The sequence below is a fragment of the Elgaria multicarinata genome, chromosome 8 (genome assembly GCF_023053635.1).
Source record: "Elgaria multicarinata webbii isolate HBS135686 ecotype San Diego chromosome 8, rElgMul1.1.pri, whole genome shotgun sequence".
In the NCBI taxonomy this organism is placed as follows: Eukaryota; Metazoa; Chordata; class Lepidosauria; order Squamata; family Anguidae; genus Elgaria; species Elgaria multicarinata.
Window position 1 is genome coordinate 6,486,356 of NC_086178.1, and position 19,573 is coordinate 6,505,928.

General features: G+C 47.2%; 1 protein-coding gene across 1 annotated transcript in view; it reads left to right on the forward strand.

Moving 5' to 3' along the window:
- Positions 1–19,573, forward strand: part of DIS3L2 (DIS3 like 3'-5' exoribonuclease 2) — a 316,408-nt gene that overhangs the window by 173,519 nt on the left and 123,316 nt on the right. Inside the window, exon 11 of the mRNA XM_063131760.1 lies at positions 5,177–5,256. Coding sequence (XP_062987830.1) covers positions 5,177–5,256 — 80 coding nt within the window. The remainder of the gene's footprint in view (positions 1–5,176; positions 5,257–19,573) is intronic.

A 19,573-nucleotide genomic window follows, 5' to 3' on the forward strand; every position in this document is an offset into this window, starting at 1 on the left:
CCATTGCCTTAAAATTACCTCCAATAGTAGAAATCTTTTGCAATAAACAATAACCCTTCAGAACATGATTTGCATGTTGGATTCAATCATCAAAGGCACAAAAGAAGTATTCTGGATGTTTGTCCCCCTCTTCGTTATTACAGTCTGAGTAAATTCGGTCATGTTTAGCTGTAAAGAAGTTTTTTTTTGTCTTCTCTAACTCACCCTAAAGCTACAAATACGAAATGAAATGAAATCTTTATTGCTAAAAGCGATAAGCCATCACAATTTGACATAGTTAGAAAAATAAAATACAAGTAAAAAGATGAGCTAAAGTAAATGGAATAAAAGTAAATACTTTAAAAATCTATCTATCTATCTATCTATCTATCTATCTATCTATCTATCTATCTATCACTTTTAGTATGTTTCCCTAAAGGCTTCAGCTGCAACAGGTTGCTAAGCAACAGTAACAACATGTAACGTCAGCTGATACAGGTTGCTAAGCTCCTTAGCCTCCTAAGCTCCTCCGGGCTTTCCAAGGTAATCCTACCCCCCTTTCTGCCTCTTCGCTCCCCCCCCCTTCACAAAGGGGGCAGTGCCACAATCCGGAGCATGAGCGAGGTATGGCCGGTGCCCTTGGTGGCTTGGTGAGAGGCCACTCGCCTGCTGCGAGCCCAGGCCCCGGCCTAATCTCATGCGAGCTGGGCAGGCGGCCAAAGGCTGACAGGAACCCCGGGGAGAGGGTCCAGATCATGAGCGAGGCACGGCCGGGGCCCTTGGTGGCCGGGTGGGAGGCCGCTCGCCTCCTGCAAGCCCAGGCCCCGGCCTAATCTCATGCGAGCTGGGTGGGCGGCCCAAGGCTGACAGTAACCCCAGGGAGAGGGGGACACCTGCTCCCCCTCCCCCCGACCTCCCTGTCCCCCTCCGGTCTGCCAGATGGCGCTGTATCGGCGGCCTCCAAGCAGCCCCTGCCCCCACGATGATATTTAATTAATAAACTTTAAGATATGCTACAACGGCATATGTTACGCCGGGTACAGCTAGTAAAATAAAAATAGTAAACAACAATGCAAGAATATACAAATGGAAAGTCACATTAACCTAAATTAAGAGCTCCCCAGTGGGGTACTAGATCAGCACATATAAAAAGATCAAAATCTCCAGCTCCCCATTACAAAACTTGAATATGGTCTTGATGCCTCGCTCTCAACTTACTTGCAGCCAAGGCAAATTTATGCAACCAGAGCATTAATAAATACATTACTGCCAGCCGGCAAGATACAGATTTGCTCAAGGGAAGGTGGGTTAGAAAGATAACGAAGAATGTAATCGAGAATTTTTTGTCTAGGGGATGTTCAGATAGGAACAAGCACAGAAAAGGCCATTTGGGGGATCTTTTAAAGAAGCCTTGCAGGACAGTCAGCAGATCTGCTGCGCGCCGCCTCTCTCCTTTGCTTGCAAGGACACATGGAGCCCGGTGCATTGGGGAGTTCAGTGTGCCAGGAGCTGGGAATCCATAACGCACTCCCTGCCGGCGTGGACTCTCGTGAACCGGGGGCCCATCGCTGACCTCCCCGCTAATAGATGTAATTGGCTGAGCCTCTCAAAGCAGAGCGCCTCTGCACGCTGCTATATTTCCCTCGATGTGCTTTCAGGGTTTTGGCATGGTTCTATTTATGTTCCGTTCATTTCCAGCACAGGGCTCTTTGCTGCTGCCAGTCTATTAATTTTTAAACTGCCTAGAGCTACAGATCACTATGGGTGGCGGGCCTTTGCGGTTGCAGCACCAAACAGCTGGAATAAGCGACCTGTTCCATTGAAACAAAACCTCAGCGGCCTCTGGTTTCTAGAAGGAGCCCTTAATCCGTTCTCTTAAGACCTGTCAGCACAAGAGAGACGTTGTTTTAAGTGCCTTGTGGCCTACTGCTGTACGCTATCCGCCCAGCTTAGCATACAGTGACCCAGCGCCGGCTTTCGGGCCACTGCAGTAGCACCTGGTCTAGAACCGGCCCAGTACAGGCACCTGGAACGCCCTGCATGCGTGGGGCGTTCCCTCTCCGTTCGGACGTGATTCTGCGGAGGACTGTAAATCGAGACGTTATGTAAGCAGTGTATCTTGGAATGCAGTTGCTTTTTTGAAATTCCATTCATTAATGGGTTTTTAATTGAAGGAATATGTATTTATGGAAGCAAGATACTTCATAGGTTATAGCTGTAGTTGGTTTGTCACTGGATAGCTAGGCTACGAGCACATGAAAGAGATTTTCTCTCTCTCTACCCTACCTCCCTTTCTATTCTTATTCTCTCTCTCTCTCTCTCTCTCTCTCTCTCACACACACACACACACACACACACACACACACACACCTAACCCAAGGCAAGTTATAGAAAGCAATAATAATAATAATAATAATAATAATAATAATAATAATAATTTATTATTATTATTAATTGCATTTATATACCGCCCCATAGCAGTATGGGGCAGTTTACAGAAGTTAAAACAGTTTACAGAAGTTAAAAACAGTGAACATTAAAAAGAAATATACAATATTTTAAACCATAAAAGCATAAAATACATACAGAAACAGACAATATCTATTTAAAGCAACTATTCTGGGGCCAGTTAAAAAAACTCAGCATATTCTATTAGATGCTGTTAAATGCCTGGGAGAAGAGAAAAGTCTTGACCTGGTGCCGAAAAGATAACAAGGGTCGCATAACTAGTTAGCATGCTAGATATTATTATTATTATTATTATTATTATTATTATTATTATTATTATTATTATTATTTATAATAATAATAATAATAATAATAATAATAATAATAATAATACCCTATTTCTTCGATTCTAAGACACACTTTCCCCCCCATATAAACATCTCTAAAAATGGGGTGCGTCTTAGAATCGCGGGTGTGTCTTAGGTTTTTTTTTTCTGTTGGTGGTACTGAAATTAGTGTGCGTCTTACTTTCGATGGCGTCTTACAATCGAAGAAATACAGGTAAGCGAAAAAAACCCACCCAAATTAAATATATAAATGAATTTTACATTATAGATATGCTAGTGTTTATATATTACTTTTGAGTGTTCAAGGTTACAAATTCTCTTGTAATCCTTGCGACAGCCCTGTAATGTAGGCTACCATTATTATTCCATATTGCAGAAAAGGGGATGAGGCTGACAGAGGGTCTCTGCATGCACACCGGGCCGTTGATGCTTATGGAGATTCCCATACTGGTCCCTCCATACACGGGCAAGGACCATGCCCAACGTATTTATATAATTGATGTAGATATAAGCTGTATTTGTGTTTACCTGTTCGTTGATAATGCAAACGATATGGTTGGCCTTGAATGATACGGTTAGAAAGGCAGCATAGAAGTCCTTCGTGTTTTTTTTTAAAAAGGTACCTGTTCTACGGAGGGCCCAGAAATGCTTTGGAGAAAGATGACATCTTTTAAGAATCCAGTTCTCAGATATTTCACCTTGGTGCCCCGTGTTGTATGCAATGTACAACCAGCTTTGAATGCGTTTTGGACCTTGAAACAGCTCCTGTTTCTTGAGACCAAGCTTTCCCAATGCTGGTGGTCTGCAGATGTGTTGGGCTACAACTCCCATGATCCCCATCCAGTGGCCATGCCGGAAGGGGATCGTGGGAGTTGAAGTCCAGCACTCCTGCAAGTCACTAGCTTGGGGAAGGTTAGTTTAAACTGGGGAAAAAATGCATGAATCCATCATAAAGAGAACAGATATCTTCAGATCTGGGAAAAAAGTATTTCACAGTTGTAGATGCCACCCTACATTTTTAAAGGCAACAGCCCAACAATGTAGTGAAATGAGTACTTCGAATTCCTACGTGATCGCATCAAATTTCATGGGGATTGTTGCCTTGATTTTCCCTCCCATCAGATTCTTGGCTAAGACCTGATGCTGCCAAACTCTTAACCATGGTCAAGGCAGCAAGAGTACTTTCACACTCCCTGTCCGCTCTGGTGCAAATGCCTCCCTGCCTTCTATTGTTTGTCTTTTCTGCAGTTAAGCACAGCATCCACAACGATGCTAAATATAGTTAATGCTAACCAGGGTTCCTACCTTATCCAGAATTCGAGATCATAGAATCGTAGAGTTGGAAGGGGCCTATAAGGCCGTCGAGTCCAACCCCCGACGGGTGTACACATTCTGGTTGAGGGAATCTTGTTAACGTTGGCCGCAATTAGCCTCAGTGTAGAGGGAATGCTTTAACCAGAGTGAAGGTGGAAAGAGAGGGGTGGATTGGCTCTGGGGAGGAGAACAAAATGGAGTATATGAGTACACAATCCATTAACCACAGCTAGGAGACTGACAGCATTATTTCTCCACCAGTCTCTGTGCAACCTCGTTTGCAGAAGTTCTTAATAGTTCAATGTTCTTATTGCTTCAGAATATAAGGAGAGCCCTGCTGGATCAGACCAAAGGTCCATCTAGTTCAGCATCTTGTATCCCACAGTGGCCAACCAGATTTATTTATTTATTGCATTTATATACCGCCCCATAAGAGCCTCATGTGGCGCAGGGCGGTAAAGCAGCATTTTCTGCAGCCGAAACTCTCCACACGGCCTGAGTTCGATCCCAGCGGAAGCTGGTTTCAGGCAGCCGGCTCGGGTCGAGTCAGCCTTCCATCCTCCCGAGGTCGATAAAATGAGTACCCAGTTAGCTGGGGGAAAGGTAATCACGGCCGGGGAAGGCAACGGCAAACCACCCCGCTATAAGGCCTGCCAAGAAAACGTAATGACTCAGTGCTTGCACGAGAGGTTCCTTTCCTTTCCATACCGCTCCATAGCCGAAGCTCTCTGGGCGGTTTACAAAATGGAGATGCCTCCAGGAAGCTGCCAAGCAAGGGAACAAGGCAATAGCCTGGTCCTGTTGCTGTTCCCTGGCAGCTGGCATTCAACAGCAAACTACCTCTACACATGGAGGTTCAACAGAGCCGTCATGCCTTACTTGTCCTTGATGGACTCCTCCTCTTCCTCCATGAATTTGTCTCTTTCACCACGTATTGTTTTTGAAGGGTTCTGCATGTGGCCGAATGATCGTCTTGGAGGACCAACCGCAGCGCGTCCTCTGGACCAGCTTCCCTGTTGGTCATCTGTGTGGTTGTTCTTTTGCATGTCTAGTGGCTAAGTTTTCCTTTTCCCTCCCCCTTTTGGCAGGGAAGAATGCATCTTCACCATTGATCCATCGACCGCCAAGGACCTTGACGATGCTTTATCTTGCAAGGAGCTTCCAGATGGTACGCTAAGTTTCCTGTGGTACTTCAGTGTTTGTGTGTATGTTCATTTGCAGCTGCCACTGTGTTCTCTTCAAGCATGTAATTCATCAAAGAAGTTATGATTTTGAATGGGGCGCTTAGCTGGTGATGGTTACTTGTCGTGTTGCGTACGAAAGAGCCCGTGTTCTGTCCCGAGCATCTCCAGTGAACAGGGCTCAAAGTAGCAAGGCTGGAAAAGAGGGGTCTGCTTAGAGACTTTGGGGTGCTGGTGGTGGTAATAGCAGACGATGTTGGCCTTGGTTGAACTTTGAGGTGATCCGTTATCATATGTACAATCATAAGAACACAAGAAATGCCCTGCTGGATCAGACCAAGGGTCCATCTAGGGATGACCAGGGATGAACAAGCAGGACATGGTGCAACAGCACCCTCCCACCCATGTTCCCCAGCAACTGGTGCACACAGGCTTACTGCCTCAAATACTGGAGATAGCACACAACCATCAGGGCTAGTAGCCATTGATAGCCTTCTCCTCCAGGAATTTATCCAACCTCCTTTTGAAGCCTTCCAAATTGGTGGCCATCACTGCATCTTGTGCTCGTGAGTTCCATAATTTAACTCTGCGCTGTGTGAAGAAGTCCTTCCTTTTATTTGTCCTGAATCTCCCAGCAATCAGCTTCATGGGATGACCCCGGGTTCTAGCATTTTGAGAGAGGGAGAAAAATGTCTCCCTATCCACATTCTCTACACCATGCATAATTTTGTACACCTCTGTCATGTCTCCGCTCACTCCTCTTTTTTCCAAGCTAAACGCCATGTAAACAGATTGCTGGACTAGATGGACCCTTGGTCTGATCCAGCATCAGGGCACTTCTTAGATTCTTATGTATTTCTTCACAGTGTTAAACTATGTAATTCACTACCACAAGACGTAGTGATGGCCACCAATTTGGATAGTTTTAAAACTCATGGAGGAGAAGGCTGTGCTAGTCCTGCGGGCTATATAGTACCACCCGTGTCAGAGGCAGTATGTACACCAGTTGCTGGGGAACATGGGCAGGAGGGTGATGTTGAATTCATGTCCTGTTTGTGGGTTGGCCACCGTGTGAACAGAATGCTGGACTCGTTGGACCCAGCATGATCTAGCATGGTTCTTCTTATGTTCTTTTAAAGGGCCCTGGCTCAGTGGTAGAGAGTCCCAAATTCTGTCCCAGATAGGGATGGGAAAGAGTGCTGTCTGAAACCCCGGAGAGCTGCTGCCAGTCTGTTGAAACAATTCTCAGCTAAATCAGTCTGTCTTGGTTGAGGCAGTGTCCTATGCTAACTTATACATAGAATCATAGAATCATAGAATAGCAGAGTTGGAAGGGGCCTACAAGGCCATCGAGTCCAACCCCCTGCTCAATGCAGGAATCCACCCTAAAGCATCCCTGACAGATGGCTGTCCAGCTGCATCTTGAAGGCCTGTAGTGTGGGAGAGCCCACAACCTCCCTAGGTAACTGGTTCCATTGTCGTACTGCTCTAACAGTCAGGAAGTTTTTCCTGATGTCCAACTGGAATCTGGCTTCCTTTAACTTGAACCCGTTATTCCGTGTCCTGCACTCTGGGAGGATCGAGAAGAGATCCTGGCTCTCCTCTGTGTGACAACCTTTTAAGTATTTGAAGTGCTCTCATGTCTCCCCTCAATCTCCTCTTCTCCAGGCTAAACCTGCCCAGTTCTTTCAGTCTCTCTTCATAGGGCTTTGTTTCCAGACCCCTGATCATCCTGGCTGCCCTCCTCTGAACATGCTCCAGCTTGTCTGCGTCCTTCTTGAATTGTGGAGCCCAGAACTGAACACAATACTCTAGATGAGGCCTAACCAGGCCTCATATAATACATCCTTAATACATCCCTCAATACATCCCTAATACATCCCTGAATCGGAGCTTAGATTCAAGCAGCCTCTGCTAGAATTGCAGCAAAGCAGCTGGAAAAGCTCTCCTCTTCTTTTCCACTTAGGCTGAGTCACTTTCCAGTGATGGGAACTTCTTGAAATGAGGTAAAGGGTGACTATTTTGGTAATTAAACTAAAATGGGAACCCATCGTTTTATCTTGCCGCCTCTGCATTGTTACAAATCCTTAATGAAGGTAATTGGCCTGCATTTCAAGTAAAGATGACACACAGCTATAGAGTAGGTGAGAGGAGAGCTCTCTTTGAACCGACTGCTGATGGAAGAGCTGAGGCAGTGTAGCTCAGATGCCTGGCCACGGGGATTCCTGTCCCTCCCAACCGACAGATCTTTTGGCACAGTAATAAAGCCATACGTATGATGGGACATGCAGAGCTCGATTCCAGTTGTATTATTATTTCCTCTAATCGTAGAATCATAGAATAGCAGAGTTGGAAGGGATCTACAAGGCCATCGAGTCCAACCCCCTGCTCAATGCAGGAATCCACCCTACAACATCCCTGACAGATGGCTGTCCAGCTGCATCTTGAAGGCCTGTAGTGTGGGAGAGCCCACAACCTCCCTAGGTAACTGGTTCCATTGTCATACTGCTCTAACAACCTCTCAAGTATTTGAAGAGTGCTCTCATGTCTCCCCTCAGTCTTCTCTTCTCCAGGCTAAATATGCCCAGTTCTTTCAATCTCTCCTCATAGGGCTTTGTTTCCAGACCCCTGATCATCCTGGTTGTCTTCCTCTGAACCCCCTCCAGCTTGTCTGTATCCTTCTTGAATTGTGGCAGTTGAGTAGGGTGACCATATGAAAAGGAGGACAGGGCTCCTGTATCTTTAACAGTTGCATAGAAAAGGGAATTTCAGCAGGTGTCATTTGTATATATGGAGAACCTGGTGAAATTCTCTCTTTATCACAACAGTTAAAGCTGCAGGAGCTATACTAGAGTGACTAGATTTAAAAGAGGGCACGGCACCTGCAGCTTTAACTGTTGTGATGAAGAGGGGATTTCACCAGGTGATGCATGCATATAAATGACACTTGCTGAAATTCCCTTTTCTATGCAACTGTTAAATATACAGGAATCCGGTCCTCCTTTTCATATGGTCACCCTACGGTTGAGTGTCTATCGGTTTGGAAGTGAAACGGGGCCATCCAAAAATATGGCTGTGCTTGCTGCATGCTCAGGTGACTTCCTAAGTCAGCAGAAGAATATATATTTGTTAATTGAAAGCAAAAAAGGAATATACATCTATACCCTTCAATGCAGCCTGACAAGGATCTGTGAACTTCCCGGACGTATTGAATTTTGACGTGGCCGTTGAGAGAGAGGATTTAAAGACTTGGGGGAGAAGAAGAGTGCCTTGACCTCCTCAAGCCCTAATAGCTTTATCCTGGTGGAGGGAAGGATTAGAGTTGGGGGTGTGTGTGTGCATGCTGCGAAGTTAAAGTCTCCCCTCTGCATTGTACAGGGATGTTTGGGAGGAAAGAACAAAAGGATACCATTAGCCCTTTCCACCCTCCAGAACTCGCCCCTTCCAACACACACTACATCATTATGAAATGCCCGGGTTTGAGGCCGACAACCAGTTTCAAACCTGAGCTCTCTAATTGCACAGCAGAGGAAGGCTTCACGGGGTAGTCCTTTTTCCTTTAATCCCTGCTGAAATTCCTTTTCCAAAGAGACTGGAACAAGCCTGACTGGAGCCCTGGGGCATGTCTATGCCAGGGGAGGGGAGAGGGAGGATCTCACAATATGCTAATCGCGAGATCCTCCCCCTCAGTCTTCGTGGGCTGCGTGCAGGGCCGGCGCTACCAGAGAGGCCACTCAGGCGGCCGCCTAGAGCGCCAAGCTAAGAGGGGCGCCGTGCAGCACTCACACGCGTTGTTGGCTGTGAGCCGGCCCAGCCCGGCTTGAGGATTCAGCTGGGCCTGGGTGGGTGAGATGGTGCCCTGCGCCCGCCCAGCCAAAGCCAAAGTCCAGCCAAACGGGACTTGCATCCGAGAAAGCGTTGCACCGGGAGGCACCATGTGGCCCGATCCGCCTATGCCTCCTTACTCGGAAGCATAATTCGCCCGAGTAAACATGAGGAGGGGATCGGGACGCCCGGCTGCATAGAGGGTTGCGTTTGCACGGAAGTAAGTCCTGGTGAATTCCAGACGGCTCGGTCCCAAATCGAAGTGAGCCAGTCCCAGCTCTCCACCCGGCGCACACGTTCGGACTTCCACTCAATTTGGGAGGGGAGGAAGTAGCTCGCCTTGCCTAGGGCGCAAAATAATCTGGCCCTGGCCCTGGCTGCACGACGTCCCGGGCATCGGGCCCATTGCGGCAGCCATTTTTTTTAAAAAAAATGAGCTGGAGTACATGAGCACTCCAATGAAAATTTCAAGGTAAAAAACAACCAACGAAAGCCCATTCCCGCTCCCCTCCCCACCCCGATGGGCACAGAGCGTCTGAAGAGCTCCGTGCCTGGTTCCTGGCTCTTCACGTTTACTTGCGAGGAGCCGGGAAGAAACCAGGACGGCCACCCACACCTCCCGTGGTCTCGGGACGATCCCAAGACTGCGGGGAAAATCGGGATACAAGTGGTGCCAGTTATCTGGGGAAATGGAGGGATCGTCGCTCCCTGCCCCCGGGATCCCCTGTGCGTCATGTGGACACACAGGGATGATCCCTGTGTGATCCCCAGGATAAGGCATCGTCTAGACAGGCCCCTGAACAGGGATGGGGATGCATTATTATTATTATTTATTTATTTATTTATTTATTTATTTAGCACCAAAAATGTACTTGGTGCTGTACAAAATATACAAATAAAACAGCGATACCCTGCCTAGAGCCTTACAACCTTTTGTCACAGGACTCACGTGTTGAAGTACTGTTTGTCGAACAGGCGTCGGGACAAAATGGGTGTTTCTGTTGACTTGAAACAGAATTGATCCCTCTTCTTGGCGAGGTCTTGTTTCACCCTCTATGTCAGTGGTTCCCAAAGTGGGCGGTGGGATTGCATAGGGGGGCGTTAAGAGGCAAGGGGGCGGCAGGGGGGCGCTCGAGGTGGCCTTTTCCCTATCAGGAGTTTTGGTTACAGAAGGAAATTTCTGATCGCTCTCCTGCACTATGGAGAGTGGTTCAGAAGCTCCTGGTTGCATTTCCAACATCATATTGGGTGGGATGTGGGTTTAGTGTGGTCTGCCTACTTCTCTCCAAGCAAAGAAATCGACTCCAGATTACTAAACGTGGTGATTTAAGACTTATGTTAAGTGACTTTATACCAGACATTGGGAAACTGGTATCACTTCCTCAAGCCCATCCATCACATTAAGAATTTACAGAACAGTGAGGTACTCTACCCTAGTTACTAAATGTGATATCTAATATTCTTGCTAAATGACTATCAGACTTTGAAAAGATGATATCACTGGATCAAGTTCATCAATTATGTTTAACTGAATAAACTAAAAAAATGTAATTGGATTTTGAATAAATATTAAATTGTTACTGTTTTGAATTTTATTGTTATTATCTTCCTTAGTGGGTCGTTGAAAACCGCTATTCCGAATAATGATTTTTATAGTGTAGGGTAGGGGGCACTGGGCATGAGTTTGTGGAACCCAGGGGGCGGTGATCTGAAAAAGTTTGGGAACCACTGCTCTATGTCATTTCACCGTAGTTTTGGGTCATAACATAAGATCCCTGTGGGCTAGCAAGAGGTCTGTGAGTGCTGCCTTCCTAGCAGCATGTGGCTTGGTTTGTTTTCTCGAGCCGTCTGGATTGTTGTACCTTCTCCAAACCCCTTCTTCCTTCTTCCGCTTTGCTTTGTGAACAAGGTGGCACGTAGGACACCCGCCACCTTGTACCCGCCACTCGCCCCCCGCCCCCCTTGTATTATTATCCTGTCCGAGGGGACAGGAGCAGGCAGAAGTAACATCGAGGCCTGCTCCTGCTGGACTCTTCCCCCCCCCCCACAGGGCAAACTGCCATCTTGGCCCTGTGGGGAAGAAGAAGGACCGAGGGGACAGGAGCAGGCCGAGGAAACATCGGGGCCTGCTCCTGCTGGACTCTTCCCCCCCCCCCAGGGCAAACTGCCATCTTGGCCCTGTGGGGAAGAAGAAGGACCGAGGGGACAGGAGCAGGCCGAGGAAACATCGGGGCCTGCTCCTGCTGGACTCTTCCCCCCCCCCCACAGGGCAAACTGCCATCTTGGCCCTGTGGGGAAGAAGAAGGACCGAAGGGACAGGAGCAGGCAGAAGTAACATCGGGGCCTGCTCCTGCTGGACTCTCTCTCTCTTTCTTTCTCTCTCCTCCCTCCCTCCCTCCTTGACTCCTTTTCTTTGTGTGTCATGTCTTTATTAGATTGTAAGCCTGAGGGCAGGGACTGTCTTTTTTCCTAAGTGTAAGCCGCTCTGAGAGCCTTCTTTGGCTGAGGAGCGGGGTATAAGTATGATAAATAAAAATAAATAAATAAATAAATAAATTATTATTATTATTATTATTATTATTATTATTATTTATTTATTTATTTATATAGCACCATCAATGTACATGGTGCTGTACAGATTACACAGTTAAATAGCAAGACCCTGCCGCATAGGCTTACAATCTAATAAGTTGTAGTAAACAATAAGGAGGGAAAGAGAATGCAAACAGGCACAGGGAAGTGTAAACAGGCACCGGGTAGGGTGAAGCTAACAGTATAGAGTCAGAACAAACTCAATATTTGAAGGCTATAGGGAAAAGAAAAGAAAAGTTTGGTCCATCTAGCTCAATATTGTGTACACTGAGTGGCAGTGGGTCCCCAGGGTCGCTGGTAGGATCCTTTTCTCAGCCCTACCTAGAGATGCCGGGGATTGAACCGGGGACCTTCTGCATGTAGAGCAAGTGCTGTGACCCTTCCCGTCAGGTGGGTGATGTATGAGCATCAATATAAAGGAGGGATACTGTGTGGCTGAGGTGTCAGAGAAAAGTGAAGGTGGGCAATGTGTGGCCATTGCTCCCCTCTGGTGTGGCCCCTGCTCCTTGCTGCACTGCCGGAGTTTGTGGCAGCAAAAACATTGCTGGTGCTGCTAAGCAAGGCCAAAATGTCCAGATCTTGCTGGTGTTCAAGCGAGAATTGCATGGTTTAGGCTTCCATCATTTATTTATTTATTTATTTTATGTATTTATTACATTTCTATACCTCCCAAGAGCTCTCTGGGCGGTTCATGGTTTGCCACCAGAAATTAGCAGCAAACCATTGATCTGGGGGGGAAGGGGTGCCCCATGGAGTGTGGGCTGGGGGGGGGGGAAGAGCAGCAATGGCCCAGGAACCCCCACAAATTGCCCAACCCTGGAGTAAAGCCATCTCCAGGTCTTATGATTTGGTAAGGTAGACCAAAATGGAGACCACTATTAACGGGCTCAAGTTACAGGAAGCCAGATTCCAGCTGGACATCAGGAAAAACTTCCTGACTGTTAGAGCAGTACGACAATGGAACCAGTTACTGTGGGAGGTTGTGGCCTCTCCCACACTAGAGGCCTTCAAGAGGCAGCTGGACAACCATCTGTCAGGGATGCTTTAGGGTGGATTCCTGCACTGAGCAGGGGGTTGGACTCGATGGCCTTGTAGGCCCCTTCCAACTCTGCTATTCTATGATTCTATGATTCTATGAAGTATAACTGATGTTGAAAAACAGGATGCAGCCGTGATGGGAGTGAAATCGAATATGGGGAGCGGGCGGTCTAAACCCACAAAAACACCACAGTTGATGCCTGGATTCCTCGGCTGAGTTCTGGCGTTGAAGTCAGTCTTACAAGATTCAGCGGCACCTTGTTCTGGAAACTAGCCTGTGTTTCGTCACTGGAAAAGAAGCGGTGACAGTACCTTATGAAGATCCAAAACAGGTTCCCGCATCTACGTAGTTAGGAAATTTGTCTTGAATGGCAGGCGGCCTTCGGCAGACTCCTGGATAACGCTTGCTGCGTTGTGTAGCCTCCACCGTTGACTATTTCTGACATCCTTAATTTAAAATACTGTTTGCCCACGTATTTCTACCCGTCACATCCAATTTGTCCAAACTTGATCATGTCACAGCTGAACGAAACCACGGGCTGCAAGGTTAATTCAATTGAGAGAGACGACCTGCCCACGGTGTGCCTGCACACGCGTCCATTTCACAGGCCGTCTTAAGATGCTGTTAAGCTGTGAGAGACCCATGTGTCATCTGGCTCCAGAACTGCTGTCAACTGTAACTTCCAGTGGCAATTCTGGCTCTCCCTTTCCTAGGGTGACCATATGCAAAGGAGGACAGGGCTCCTGTATCTTTAACAGTAATGTAGGAAAGGGAATTTCAGCAGGGGTCAATTGAAGTGGGTGAAATTCCCTCTTCATCACAACAGTTAAAGATACACTAGCTATAGTATAGTAGCCAGATGCAAAAGAGAGCAGGGCTTCTGCAGCTTTAACTGTTGTGATGAAGAGGGAATTTCACCCTCTTCAATTGACCCCTGATGAAATTCCCTTTTCTACATTACTGTTAAAGATACAGGAGCCCTGTCCTCCTTTTCATATGGTCACCCTACCTTTCCATCTCTGAAGAAGCCAGAGCTGAAGAAGCCAGACTGAAGAAATCTAAGGCCTTAACATTTATTTATTTATTTATTTATTTATTTATTTAAAAAAGGAGTGGAAATGCAAGTTCACCAGCTGGCAGCGCTTTGAGCATATGCATTCAGCAATATGACCCTGTGTGTTCATGTAAATCTTAACACAAAATGTTTCCGCTTCCGACTTCCTCAACTGCATCTCTATTGCATCAGTGGCTGTTTTACCTACATACTGATTAAGACATCCTGGGTGTTTGCAGCCAATGACATAATTATATTACATGCCCTGCAGGTGATGTTTAGCTTGATGTTCGTAAGTCCTGCCAGTCACATTCAGGAATGGGAAAATACAGTGACAATTAAAACCAAACAACCACGATATAATGATAAAACTAGGCAAGGAAGGAGCCAGTGTCAGTAATGACAGATCTAATCTGGGGAACAAATACTTGCTGACATGTCTAGCCCTGCTCCCTCTGGGTTGGAAGAAGGTATTTCAAGTGATCAACGTTTACTTGCAAGGAGCCGGGAAGAAACCAGGGCGGCCACCCACACCTCCCGTGGTCTTGGGACGATCCCGAGACTGTGGGGAAAATCGGGATACAAGTGGTGCCGGTTATCCGGGGGAATGGAGGGATCGTCGCTCCCTGCCCCCGGGATGCCCTGTGCGTCATGTGGTTCATGTCCAGGTTATTTGAAAGACCGTCTTCTCCCTTATGAGCCTGCCCGTGCTTTGAGATCTTCTGGAGAAGCCCTTCTTTCAGTATCACCATCTTCACAGAAGATGGGAACATGGGAGAGGGCCTTCTCGGTGGTTGCTCCGGTGCTCTGGAACTCTTTTCCCGGGGAAGCTAGGCTGGCTCCCTCCTTGATGGGCTTTCGGAAGCAGGCTAAAACTTTTTTGTTCCAGCAGGCCTTTGGAGAATAGTCTGGCCCTCCATCTATGTTAAGGTCTTATAATTTTGTTGTGTATTTTAAATGTTTATGGTTTTGTTCCCTCCCCCCCATGTATATTTTAAACTTTGTAAGGCCGCCTTGAGGCCCAAAATTGGGCAAAAGGCGGGATACAAATAAATATAATAATAATGATGATGATGATGATGATGATGATGATGATGATGATGATGATGATAATAATAATAATAAGAAGAAGACTCTGATGTAGAGGAGTCGGCACCACACACAGGCCAGCCTGTACCAGTGGGGGAGGAAGCTCTCACGGTTTCTTCACCAGCTGGTGGTGAACTCTCTCCAGAGCTTATCTCGTCAAGAGCAAATAATACACAGTCAGGGGGAAGCCAATATTCTTCCAAAGGAGAGAGCACCGACAGGTTAGCCGATCCTAGAATACGCCGTAGGCTAAAACTGGCGGAGCGAAAGGAAGGTGAGAGAAAGTCAGCCCGGCTTGCATCACATCAGAAGCTGCCTCAGAACTAGTCCCTCTGAAGTTAACACATCTTGGGAAAGGCTTTCTTCTTCTTGAACGGACAGTTGTCTTGCTTAATTTGCATAGTTTTGCCTAGGGGAAAGTTCCAAGAGATTAGACTCTCTTCAGGTGGGAAGAGATTTTTATTGCTAAAATAAAGCTTTGTGGATTACTTAGCAAGCCTCGTTATTGTCCCCCAAGAAGGCGAGAGGTTTTATGAGAAACACAACACTTGCATGTTAAAGGTCCATAGAATCATAGAATAGCAGAGTTGGAAGGCGCCTACAAGGCCATCGAGTCCAACCCCCTGCTCAATGCAGGAATCCACCCTAAAGCATCCCTGACAGATGGTTGTCCAGCTGCCTCTTGAATGCCCGTAATGTGGGAGAGCCCACAACCTCCCTAGGCAACTGATTCCATTGTCGTACTGCTCTAACAGTCAGGAAGTTTTTCCTGATGTCCAGCTGGAATCTGGCTTCCTGTAACTTGAGCCTGTTATTCCGTGTCCTGCACTCTGGGAGGATCGAGAAGAGATCCTGGCCCTCCTCTGTGTGAGAACCTTTTAAGTATTTCAAGAGTGCTCTCATGTTTCCCCTCAATCTTCTCTTCTCCAGGCTAAACATGCCCAGTTCTTTCAGTCTCTCTTCAAATCCTCACGTGATTTGGAAGCTATACTTCTATTAATGCAGCCCAAAATATCATTTGCCTTTCTTGCAGCCATATTGCACTGTTGGCTCATATTCAGCCTGCGATCTATAACAATTCCAGTTGTAGTGAGAACAGTCAGTCCTTTACATACCCCAGACCCAAACTGTTTAGAGTTTACTCATTATCATATTCTTAACTTTTTTGGGGGGGGCGGGGCGGCGGGCGGTATCCTTTCATATCCTTCTCGCATGATACTAGACTGCTTCAGACAACGCCTTCATTTATGAGATTTGCTACTGCAAGATGTGGTGACAGCCACTAACTTAGATGGGCTTTAAAAGTGGATTGCAGAAATCCAGTCAATTAAAGGCCTCTAGTTATGGTGGATCTATGGCACCTCTATTTTACCTCTATATTCATATGGTGGATCTATGGCACCTCTATATTCATTGTTGTACTCAGTTACCAAGGGAGGTTGTGGGCTCTCCCACACTAGAGGCCTTCAAGAGGCAGCTGGACCACCATCTGTCAGGGATGCTTTAGGGTGGATTCCTGCATTGAGCAGGGGGTTGGACTCGATGGCCTTGTAGGCCCCTTCCAACTCTGCTTTTCTATGATTCTATAGTATATTCAGAGGCACCATGTTGTTCTCCAGCAGTTGGTAACCGGAGACAAGAGGACATGTGCCTTCCCATTCTGCTTGTTGGGCTACCAGGAAGCATCTGAGTGGTCATTATGGGATGGAGGACTAGATGGATATTTAGTCTGATCCAGCACGGCTGTTCTAATGTTTTTAAGAGTCTGTTCTTGGTATGGCCTCTCTTTCGTCACTATAAAATGGGTTACCTCCCTCCCCTCCCCCTATGAATGTTATGAAGAAACAAAACTGGCTCTCCCCATCTAAAGGAGGCTTAATTTGGCCTGCTCTCCAGAGAGCACAAGAACAGACACCAAGCTGTGTACGTAAGAGTGCAAATAACTGCGAAGGTTCTCAGGGTGAAAGAGGCCATTTAAAGAAGTCCTCCTTGCCAGCTTCTTGTCTTGATACATTATTTGAGTAATGTACCTGCTTCACATCTGGTCCTCTGGATCCTGAAGCATCTCTGAAGGCCAAGGAGCCTGCAACATGTGTGACGTGAACAGAGTTAATGTAGATATGTCAAAGAGGGCTTGCACACACACACACACACACGTAAGCTCGCGGTCTGCCTTCCAGGAACAGGTTTCACATCCTCTACACCCAGAACGATTCTAATTTGTGAAGGCTGTTGGGTGCCACTTCGCATTTCTGTAAATTCAATGAGTATTAGTTTCCTGGTAGAATTAGCTCCCTTGAATGGAGCATGGAATAGTAATAAAAACAGCTTGTGGTGTGATTTGCCAGAAATTGTCTTTTCTCCCTTCATCTCTTTGGCGGAGAGCCTTGGTGTTGAGTGGTTGCTTGTAGCATCAGCCAAGTTCAAAAAGTTCTCCTATTGTAACTTGCACCCATTAGCAAGAAGCTCTCGTTCTGTGTGTGTGTGTGTGTGTGTGTGTGTGTGTGTGTGTGTGTGAGAGAGAGAGAGAGAGAGAGAGAGAGAGAGAGAGAGAGAGAGAGAGAGAGAAATCTGATCTTGACAGAAGCACTCTTGCCTCTTGGCTATGACTTCCTTAACTGCTTGCCTGTGTAGGAGGCTTTGAGTCTGAACTTTGCTGCCTTGTATTGAGGAAAAGGTCTGAGGCCAGGCGGAGGACAAACCCAAGTGAGGCAACGTGTGAATTGTGGGGAGGCTGGAACAGAACAGGAGATGCAGGCAGGAGAAACCTGGGCTGGAGTGGGGCACGTGCAGGTGGGGCAGGAGCAAAAAGAGCAGCCGGTGGTCCGCGGAGAGGATTTGGACGGGTCTCAAGGGGGAGATTGGAGGGCATGAACAGAAAGACACACATTTATGTTTCTCTCTTGCCCTGGCCCAGGTCTCGGGATGGATTAGAAAATAATATATCAATGAGAAGGTATTTAGGACTGACTAGCTCATTCACTGCCAATGATTTGATGGGGCTACCAAAATTTTAGGGGCGTGAGGATGAGCTTCAGTCCCTAGAATTTGGTCCTCAGTGACAGAGCAAATGTGTGGCAGGCAGAAGGCTCCAGGTTCAATCTCTGGCATTTCTGGATTTTACTTCACCGGAAAGACCAGTGTTTCCACCAAGTCATATGGAACATAGGGAGTTCCATTGCCTCTCCGGGCTCAGATTTGGAAGAAGGATCGCTTCCAGGAGCAGTCAGGAACGTTCATTTAGGCCAGCTCACAATCCACGTTTCTTTTACTGATGGCATTTTATAGAGACAGCAAAAGGGAAAGAGGGTGTGTGTGTGTCATGATCCATTTGACTAAAAGGCCTGTTCTAGAAAGGAGAAATTGCTTAGTGCTGCAACATCCTGACCCAGTTGGACTGGTGTTTGGTCCGTGAACTTGCATGTCCTTGAATCTCATCTTTGCCCTTATTGAGCTGCTGCTATTCCATAATTAACCTGCCCCTCCATCCTGCTAGGAGGCAGCTTGCTTATTCCCTGGAAATGGCCTGGCCCTTACATTTGAATACCTGCCTCTCTGAAAGCACGAGGCGTTTCCAAACCGACCCGTCTTCTGAGGACCACTCAGCTTTGGAGAACTTCAGCGTTGGGCTTGCTCACTTCGTAAGTAGGTGAAGTATTTTTAGAGCAGAAATCTGGCCGGAGGTCCACCGTTCTGGCTAATTGCAGGTACTGGATGTTCTGCAAAAGCCTCCTGGGGTGAAACCATGCACTTCGCTTGTGCGCTCACGGCTTGGTACCTGACATGCTGTCTGTTCCTCAGCCCTGCGCTCTACCTCTAGCCCCTTGGCATATGAGCTCCCTTGCTGGCGGGGGCATGTGGAAATCACTCTTCACAGAAACTTCAAAGGTCAGGCCTGTCGCTCATGTAAATTATTTGTCCGTCCTAAGGTGCTGGCGGATAGAGCTGGAGCAACCGTACACCTCTAGTTTTGCAACGGAGCGAGCCTCTCCTACGGCTGCTTCATAATGGGATTTTAGGAGTCTGGATGCCTAATTTATTAGCTGCTGCAGACAAGGCACGCATGTAATCCTATAAGGCTTTTAATTGGCCAATGTGTGGCGTCGGGGGCTTCCTCCTCGCAATATAACACTCGCTCCGAAAGCTTCCAATTCCTCATGGAAAACTTTGAAAATGCGTCTTTCAATGGAACGCCGCTTGTCTCCTCTTTCATTTCTGCTGCTTGCGGGTTTTCCATGCAGGCTGCTGCTGGTCACCAGCTGAGTTCTCAAGAGCTCCACACATAGGTGGAAAGCACTTGTTCTCACACACAGCGCAAGTGATTCCCCTCCCCTCCTCCCCACCCCTCCACCCCACATGGTGGGTCCAGCCCTTCACACCTCCCAAAATGCCACCCCGGAAGGTCAAGGGCTGGATTCAAAGTATGCGTGAGGAAACAGGGGACACTACGCTGCATGAGCAGGCAGAAGGGATTGCTGTCCACACACAGGGAACTTTGGATCCAAGCCAAAATGGGAGAATCATAGAATCATAGAATAGCAGAGTTGGAAGAGGCCTACAAGGCCATCGAGTCCAACCCCCTGCTCAATGCAGGAATCCACCCTAAAGCATCCCTGACAGAGGGTTGTCCAGCTGCCTCTTGAAGGCCTCTAGTGTGGGAGAGCCCACAACCTCCCTAGGTAACTGGTTCCATTGTCGTACTGCT